The sequence below is a fragment of the Pseudopipra pipra genome, chromosome 2 (genome assembly GCF_036250125.1).
Source record: "Pseudopipra pipra isolate bDixPip1 chromosome 2, bDixPip1.hap1, whole genome shotgun sequence".
Classification (NCBI taxonomy): Eukaryota; Metazoa; Chordata; class Aves; order Passeriformes; family Pipridae; genus Pseudopipra; species Pseudopipra pipra.
In genome coordinates this window covers 63,838,616-63,847,580 of record NC_087550.1, presented here as the reverse complement: position 1 = coordinate 63,847,580, position 8,965 = coordinate 63,838,616, and the positions used below count along the sequence as shown (strand labels likewise).

The 8,965-nt window shown below is 45.4% G+C and overlaps 1 protein-coding gene across 3 annotated transcripts; it reads right to left on the bottom strand.

The window, feature by feature from the left end:
* Nucleotides 1–3,076: 3,076 nt before the first annotated feature.
* ALG11 (ALG11 alpha-1,2-mannosyltransferase) lies at nucleotides 3,077–8,011 on the bottom strand. 3 transcript variants are annotated; one of them, XM_064645773.1, is made up of 4 exons: nucleotides 7,852–8,011; nucleotides 6,638–6,871; nucleotides 5,035–5,966; nucleotides 3,077–3,471 (listed from the first exon to the last, which is right to left on the bottom strand). In XM_064645773.1, the coding sequence occupies exons 1-4, from the start codon at nucleotides 7,887–7,889 to the stop codon at nucleotides 3,200–3,202; spliced, it is 1,476 nt and encodes a 491-aa protein (XP_064501843.1). In that variant the 5' UTR covers nucleotides 7,890–8,011; the 3' UTR covers nucleotides 3,077–3,199. The 3 variants fall into 3 exon arrangements, with proteins under 3 accessions (XP_064501843.1, XP_064501844.1, XP_064501845.1); XM_064645774.1 differs by having other exon boundaries at nucleotides 6,638–6,832; XM_064645775.1 differs by lacking the exon at nucleotides 6,638–6,871.
* Nucleotides 8,012–8,965: the final 954 nt, after the last annotated feature.

Genomic DNA, 8,965 nt, shown 5'->3' with positions numbered 1-8,965 from the left:
CCTAAGTGCCACATACACACATCTTTTAAATACCTCCAGGCACGGTGATTCCATTACTTCCCAGGGCAGTCTGTTCCAATGCTTGACAACCCTTTCTGTGTTGAAATTTTTCCTAGCATCCAATCGAAACCTCCACTGGTACAAGTAGGGATCGTTTCCTCTTGTCCTATCTCTTGTTACTTGGGAGAAGAGGCCAATGCCCACTTTGCTACAGGTAGTTGTAGAGTGTAATAAGGTACCCCTGGGCCGCCTTTTCTCCAGGATAAACAGCCCCAGATCCCTCAGCTGCTCCTCATAAGACTTGTGCTCCAGACCCTTTAGAAGTCCATTGCCCTACTCTGGACATGCTCAGCACCTTCTCTTTCTTGAAGTGAAGGGCCCAGAACTGGACATAGAATTCGAGGTGTGGCCTCACAAATGACAAGTACAGGACAATCACTGCTCTGGTCCTGCTTGCCACACTATTTCTGATACAAGCCTGGATGCCGTTGGCTTTCTTGGCCACCTGGGCACACAGAATCACAGAATGAACCAAGTTAGAAAAGACCTCTGAGATCATTAAGTCCCACCCATGATCCCACACCACTCTGTCAATTAGACCATGGCACCACTGCTGGCTCATGTTCAAGTGGTCATCAACCAGCACCCCAAGGTGCTTTTCTGCTGGGCCACTTTTCAGCCACTCTTCCCTCAGCCTGTAGCACTGCACAGGGTTGTTGTGACCCAAGTGCCGGACCCAGCACTTGCCTTGTTGAACAGTTGACCTCAGCCCATCAATCTGGCCTGTCCAGATCCCTCTGCAGAGCCTTCCTGCCCTCCAGCAGATCAACACTCCCACCCAACTCAGTGTCCTCTGCAAACTGAGGGAAGGTGCACTCGATCCCCTCGTCCAAATCATCAATAAAGATATTAAATGGGACTGGCCTCAGTACTGAGCTCTGGGGACACCAGTGGTGACCAGACACCAGCTGGATTTAACTCTGTTCACCACCACTCTCTGGGCCCAGCCACCCAGACAGGTTTTTACCCAGCCCTTCCAAGCCCTGGGCTGCCAGCTTCTCCAAGAGAATACTGGGGAAATGGTGCGAAATGCTTTACTAAAGCCCAGGTAGATAAAATCTACAGTCTTTCCCTCATCCACTAATTGGATCACCTTCTTGTTGAAGGAGATCAGGTTGGTCAAGCAAGACCTACCTTTCACAGACCCATGCTGGCTGGGCTTGATCCCCCAGTTTTCCTGTACATGACAGGTGATGATACTCAGGATGACCTGATCCATGACCTTCCCCAGTACCAAGATCAGGCTGTCAAGCCTGTAGTTCCCTGGATCCTCCTTCCAGCCCTTCTTGTAGATGGGTGTCACATTTGCCAACCTCCTGCCAAGTGGGACCTCCCCAGTTAGCCCGGACTGCCAGTGAATGATGGAAAGTGGCTTGGTGAGAGCTTTCATCAGCTCCCTCAGTACCCTTGGGTAAATTCCATCTATCCCCATAGACTTGTGCATGTGTAAGTGGTGTAGAAGGTCGCTAATCATTTCTCCTTGGATTACAGGAACTTCATTCTGCTTCCCGTCCCTGTCTTCCAGCTCAGGGGGCTGGATACCCAGAGAACAACTGATCTTACACTTAAAGACAGATGCAAAGAACGTATTAAGTGCTTCAGTCTTTTACTCATCCTTTGCCCCTATGCTTCCCTCCACATCCAATAAAGGATAGAGATTCCCCTTAGCCTTCCTTTTCTTGCTGATGTATTTAAAGAAGCATTTCAATTGTCTTTTACAGCAGTGGCCAAATGAAGTTCTAGCTAGGCGTTGACCTGTTTAATTTTCTCTCTGCATAACCTCATGACATCCTTGTAGTCCTCCGGAGTTGCCTGCCCCTTCTTCCAAAGGTCATAAACTCTCCTTTTTTTTCCTGAGTTCCAGACAGGCTGGTCTTCTTCCCTGCCAGCTCATCTTTTGGCACATGGGGACAGCCTGCTCCTACACCTTTAGGATTTCCTTCTTGAAGAATGTCCAGCCTTCCTGGACTCTTTTGCCCTTCAGGACTACTGCCCTGACTGTGTCAACCAGAGTCCTGAAGAGACCAAGGTCTGCCCTCCAGAAGTCCAAGGTGGCAGTTCTGCTGACCCTGTTCCTTATCTGAGAATTCAAAACTTTATCGTTTCATGATCAATGTGCCCCAAATGGTCTCCAATTATCACATCACCCACCAGTCCTTCTCTGTTCACAAACAGCAGGTCTAGTGAGGCACCGCCCCTGGTTGGCTCACTCACCAACTCAAGAAGTTATCTTCCACAACAGCCCAGGAACCTCCTAGACTATCTCTGCTCTGCTGTACTGTATATACAGCAGACATCTGCTAAGTTAAAGTTTTGCACTTCTCTTAGCTTGCTAAAATATAAAATATTGCTTTGATGGCTAAAAAAAGGGCTATGTGTTTTTTCCATTTTCATACAAACGCAAGTGTCGAATTCTTGAATGTATAGTTTGTACTGTTCTCAGTTTTATAATAAGCAGTCACTTAGAGCTTTAACATTCATGTTTGCATAGCATTTAATTATGCCCTCTAATCTAGACCTTTCTATTCCCTAGGAACAGAAAACCTTTCAACGGAGAAGGGTTGGAAAAATACTATTAAGTTGTTATACATGAAAGGACATGAGGAAATACACAGGAAAGTGCAGTTATTACACTTATAAAAAGCACACTACCACATGTTTATCCTAAAGGAATCGCTGTAGGTAGAGATCTTCAGAACTACAATTAAAATCCTATGTAACAGAATTTTGCCACACAACAGGGGAGATCAAATTGAAAATGTGCTGTAGATTCTGGGGAAAAAAAATTACTGAGTAGAAAGGGTCTAAAACAAAAGTGTTGGCTTCAAAAAAGTGTGACTATGGGAAGAGAGCCATGGGTGAAGACTGAAAGTATTCAATAAATTAAAGAGCTTCCTGATGTAGTTCTGTTACTACAGAAGTAGTTGAAGTGCAACACGCTGTCATGAAGTCAACGCAGAAGCACTTCTTTCCCAGTAGAAAAAAAAATCTGTTACATACAGTAGATAGCCTGGCATCAAGAAAAAAAACCTCTTTATTGAATGGGACCAAGGGATCATGGATTAGATATATTTACAGGTGCCACACAGTCAAATACAAAAAGTTAATTTTACTCATATAAATTTTTATTTATATACATTTATTTAAATAATGGTTCCACAGATAACAGGAATGTGTCTTCAAAATGCTGGTTTGAAAATCTGTGCACAGAGCGACGAGCATTTTCTCTGATCTCTAATCTTTTTTCAGGAGACAAAGAGAGGATATAAGCCATCGTTTCAGCATAATTGTCCTCATTTTCTGCTAGGAAGCCTGTAACATGTCCTTCATAGGGTACCACAATATCTAATTTCGGGCCTCCAGAATTGTGAGCCAGGATAACTGTGCCAGCTGCCATACATTCAACTACTCCTGTAAAAGATACAAAATATGATGATATGAATGTGCACATCGTGTACTTTGGCTCTCTATAAAACACTGGAAAGTTAAAACAACAGTAAAACTCATTTCAATCAGATAATATTCAGAAGTTCAGTATTTTGCAGATTAACAAATCTTTACAGCTTTTGACAAGTCAGCAAGACACTAGTAAAAATTGTTATTGCTACATCTGTATTTTGATGGAAATTTCCATTTTAATGAAATGGAAATCAGTAAGCTTTTCTCAGCTAAAAGCAGTGGCATAGTAAGAGCATACAATGTATATAACAATTTAATTCTCCTCCATGGTTCCAGAACAGACCTCAGAAATCACTTTAATTGCTGATTCTACTCAGTTCTGATTTGATTTTCATAAGTTTCCCCAGCTCAAACATTGACTACTATAAATAACGCTCCAGAGTCTTGCAACATGTTTTTTGCAGGCAAAAAGCCCTTGAGATAAAGGTGAAATAATGCTCAAATTCAAAATCACAGCGTGATTGTATCACTTTTTTTATAAATTTAATTAAGCAGTTTTGTGGGAGGAAAAAATATGAGAACACATTATTTTGCACTTGCTTCTGCGAAACACTTCAGAGTACATTTTTTTATACCAAGTTCCTACAGACCATAAACTACTACTCCTGATACTTAAATTGTACTCTGATAGTCTGAAGACACTGCCTGCAGTTTAGTCACATTATAGCCAAGTATGGCATCCATCTGCTTGGCTGCTAACTTACCCTCTTGTAGATTTATGGCAGATGGGCAAATCTCTCAAGGTCAGGACTCAACTAATCCAAATAAACTGAGCCCCATACCTTAATTCTGTATGAGAGCACATTGCAAACCAGGACTCAGCTCCTCTTTGGAATTCTGCTCCGTGCTACACTGATTGATTTAAGGACTTGATTTATTTGCGTCAGCACAGGTGCATAGTGCAATGAGATGGCCCAGGGTACCTGGTGGCATCTACATGGGGCTTATTTATAACAGACAAGATCTGTGGGAGACTCACACCTTTGAAACTGCAGCTTGAGCCCCATGGCATACACTGGACATTTCAAACAGCATTTGAGGCAGGTGAAATACAACCAAAATCTCTACACATGGACATCTACACACGAACTGTGTCTAAGCTCCTCCTGCAGTCTGTGGAGCACAATCTAAGGTGCTTAATCAGAAGTACCTGCTGCCTTTTGGGGCTCTGGAAAGCCTCTGTGTAAGGCTGGCAAACCTAACAAAAGGACCATAAGGTGACCCATGACCTTGCAGGGCGATAGCTGAAGATCAGCAGGACATCCTGGGCAGCATAGATGGGACTAGCTGTCTGTTTAGGTGACCAGGGGATGCCCAGGATTAACAGCCTACGACTACAGCACTTCAGCTTGCACTACAGTAGCACCTAGTGGTTAGACATCTGCATTGGTCCTGTAGGCTTTACTGCAGCTACACTGGCTCTAATGGGAATGGGAGCTGAACACCTGCTCGGCATGCAGACCTCTATGCCTACACGCCGAGGGACAAATGGCTGAACTGAGGAAAGGTACTGACCGATCCCGAAGTGCTCATTCCACATTGTATGCAGGCCGATGGTGGCCTCTGCCAGGTGTCTCTTAAGCTCCTCAAAGGGAATGTTTATCCTGAACATCACATCGTTACCAACTCCCAGCTCTTCGCAAAGACGTTTCAGGTTATTTACACGCTCTTCATCTTGCTGGTTACGACAGCCTCCGATTAAGATCAGCTTCAACGATGGCTGCTGCCCCACTCGCTTCTCTTTCAGCAATTTAGCAAAGGCTCTGATTTGCAAAGGATGATCTTTTTCAGGCCTGAACTGGCTGACAGAAACAATGGAATATTCACTGGTGCTCTTTTCCACTTCCAGTGGAATATCCAGGAAAGTCTGGACATCGCACGGTGGATACACAACACTAGTGCAAGCCCCAGCTCTCCAGAGGGAAAGGATGTGATTTAGCGTCCAAGAAGAATTAACCATTATCACATCACTGCAGGAACCAACCAACCCATACATGAAAGCGAAGAAGTAGTAGTAGACAAGCTTAAATTTGCTGAAGAAAGGGCTGTTGGTAATGAAGGCTGTGTTGTTAAACCTGGTATCCCGATCCCTAACGACAGAAAGCATATCGGTGCTGATAGTGGGATAATGGACATAGCATCCAACGCGACAACCTCCTAAATATTTAAAGAGGGGAAGTGTGAAAGCATAACCCATTGAGTCAATATAAATATCAGGAACACACTTTAGAAGAGCTTCCCAGCCAAGGAACACTGATCCTAAACTTTGTCCCAGCAAAGTGAAGTGAGGATAAAGAGAAGCTTCCACAAGGTAGCGTTTTTCTAGGAATACAAACTTCACAGGATGAATTAATTTGATGTTGAATCTTCTGAAAGCACCTTCTACTATTTCTTCTCCAGTGGCATCTCTGTCACCAGTGTAAACAACACACGTTACATTTCTGTACCTGTAAGAACAGAGAAAAAGAAATACATTCTTCTCTTAAAATTTTTTAACAATAAACTATTATCTGTTCAAAATTACTCAAGGAGAATGTGAGAACAAATGTCTGACATAGCTATGAAATTACTTCAATTAAATGATACTTTTTCTAATACTTCCACAGTTTTTTCCTGATTTGCAGAAAAGCATATGGCTGAGGACTTGGGGAATATTATTTTGGAGTAAAAGGAGCTCAGCATTATCTACAGACTTAAGAAAACACTGCCCTAGATGTCTGTTTATTGCATAGCATAAGCAAAATGCACACAACTGTGTAAATCAGGGGATGTGCCAATGTCAAATCCACTTCAGATATTAACTTTTTTTGTCTTCTGCACCAAGAGGCAAGTATCAAGATTATCAGTTATCTACTGCTGAGTTATGGCTATACAAAGTTCCATACCAGAGGTGGGGGAGTTCTCTCAAGGAGATACAGAAAACAGTGAGAGATGCCACAGCAGAAAAGATCAAAATCTAGGTAAAGTGATGAAGTGGAATGGTGCAACCACATGGAACTCAGATGTAAAATAAAACGTAGGACTGGTAGATTAATAATACCTACTTAAGTAAAATGCATAAGTAACACCATCAGAAGCTAAGAATGAAATACAATGTTTGATAAACATATATGCTTACTTTTTCTGGAGCGTTCTTATAGCACACCACAAGACTCTCTCCCCTCCACCTCCTGCATTGCAATAGGGGTGAAAAAAGGCCACCAGCAATGGCCGCTTCCCATCTCTTCCTGCTGAGCTTAACTGCTTTTTCCTTTGTTGTATCCAGAGCCGTATCACCCACAGCAGTACCACCAAGCAAATGCACAAAATTCCACTTAGAAATAATGCAGGAATTAACAATGAGCACAGCAATCTGAAACAAGCCGGAAATTTTAAAATACATAACTGCTTCAAAGAAATGCTATGTATGAAGTTGAGCAAGAAGGGCTTACAGGGAGAGCTACAGGAGTTCAACAATTTCTTGAGTTCTTCTAATGTCAGAAATCATCGGTATCTGTGTATCATTTCAACAATTACAGAAATAAAACCACTACTCTACATTGTTTAGATAAAGATCACTTTTCCCCCCTCCTGTTACCTTGCAATCATTTATTATTGTTTACTCATGCCATATACCTGTATCTATCTCCATGTGCTCTGCACACTAAAAGCTGCATGCCCTCAGGAATCGGGCAATACAAAACTGGCAGAGTGATTTCTAAATAGATTTACTGTAAGATTTTTATTCAGTCCAAGTTCCTGTTTGGCCTGCCTTATTGCGAACTGCTTTGGTGCCAATTTACTGGGGCCAGCCATTTCCCACTCCAGCCTCATTTCCCATTCCCCTGAGATATGAAGAGCTATGTCAGCTCTCCAGAGAAGCGCCGTGCAGTTTCTCTGAGTAGTGACCCGTCTCCTGTGGCCTCTGAGACGCTGACAGGGGTATTCCCTCCGCTCTCCACCGCCGCCCTCTCAGCTCTCCTAAATCACTGACGGGATGTTTCTCACAGGAGTGTCTTCCTGGCCCACTGGGGCTCACAGGGACATCGCCTGGTTCCTCCCGCTGGGCTAGGCCTTATGATAAATAGCGTTTACTCGGCGCCAAAGGACTTGCCCACGGCCGCCCACGCGTCACGACTGACACGTCAGGAAACACTTCCATTTTCGGCAGGGAGCAGCGGAAAAGCGCATTAACCCATCCGGGGCCGGCGGCACGGCGAGGAGCCGGGCAGAAACCATCCCACCTCGCTCTGCCCGGGCGGGCTCGGGGGGATGTGGGAGCGCGGCCGGGAAGGGGCTGCCTCCTCCCCTCCCTCTCCGCTGCCAGGACGCGCCGCCCCCGCACCCCGGTACCTGATGAGCCCACACAGGCACAACCCTCCCGCCACCATCTTGGACAACGCCGCATCCCCTTCCCGACGGAAAAGGCGGCTCCCGGCCGCGAGGGGAGGGACCAGCCTGGCATCGGCTCCCGGATGGCACCGCCCCCAGAGGGGCGGGAGCGGCGCCGTCGCTGCCTGTGCCTTTGCCGCGTTTTCCTCCGGCTCCTACTCTTCTTCTGCTTCCTCCTTCCCCACCTCCTCTTCCTTTTCCTGCTCCTCCTTCTTCTTGTCCGCCCCGTCCTCCCCACAGCAAGCGCAGAGCCCCGTACCCCCGTGAGAGAAGTGAGGTGCAGTAGGTTGTTGGGAGCGCTGTGCTACTACATAAACCATCTTCCCCGGGAATGCCAGAAGAGAGTGGAAAGCAGCACGGTACTGAGATAGCTCAGTCAGACACAACACGTGCGTCTCAGTGCAATACGATGACGTCCTTCAATCCTGCGGGGAGGATGGAAGGGAGAGGATGGTGAGGAGGCAGAGGCCCCCCGGGGACAGTTTTTTTTTTTTCCAATCCATCACATCCAGATTTTGCCTTTGGAAATGTAAATGCTGGCCCTTTCTTTGGCCAGGAGAGGGTGGTGCTCCATGTCCTGGCTTCCAGCCCAGCCTTAACCTCCTGATTGTTAGTGAATCCCTCTTTACAGCGAGGGACCTCTGTGCGACTTTGTCCAAGTTATCGCTGTGAGGCCGAGGGCAGGATGTCCAGCACACCCTGTGCCTGGCACTGTCTCTAAAGGGATTCCATGAACGCACTCACTGTGGACAGTTTCCACTGGAAGATGTCCAGGTTGTCTCTGTCTGATATGCTTTGTGTCCTATTTTGTCATGATTGGGGAATATATGCACAGACCAGAGGATTAGTGCAGTGATAAGACTAAACAGGGCAGTTTCTTAAAATGCTACTAATGATGTGTTAGTCTACATCAAGACTACGTATTTCTAAAAAAGCTTCCTTGGAATGATGTAAGGAACTTGTCCTGCTCCCGGATGCTGGGAAGCGTTGAGTGAAACTACCAGACTATGTAGGTCAGGAGGGGCTTAGGCAGAACCATCCCAAATATTTCTGATCTCTTATCACAATGCTGAAT

Coding starts and splice junctions, on each gene's coding strand:
- ALG11 (XM_064645773.1), bottom strand. CDS start 7,889: ATGGTGGCGGGAGGGTTGTGCCTGTGTGGGCTCATCAG. Junction 6,872..7,851: donor TGCCTGTGTGGGCTCATCAG/GTACCGGGGTGC, acceptor GGCTTGTTTCAG/ATTGCTGTGCTCATTGTTAA. Junction 3,472..5,034: donor GAATGAGCACTTCGGGATCG/GTCAGTACCTTT, acceptor TATCTTTTACAG/GAGTAGTTGAATGTATGGCA.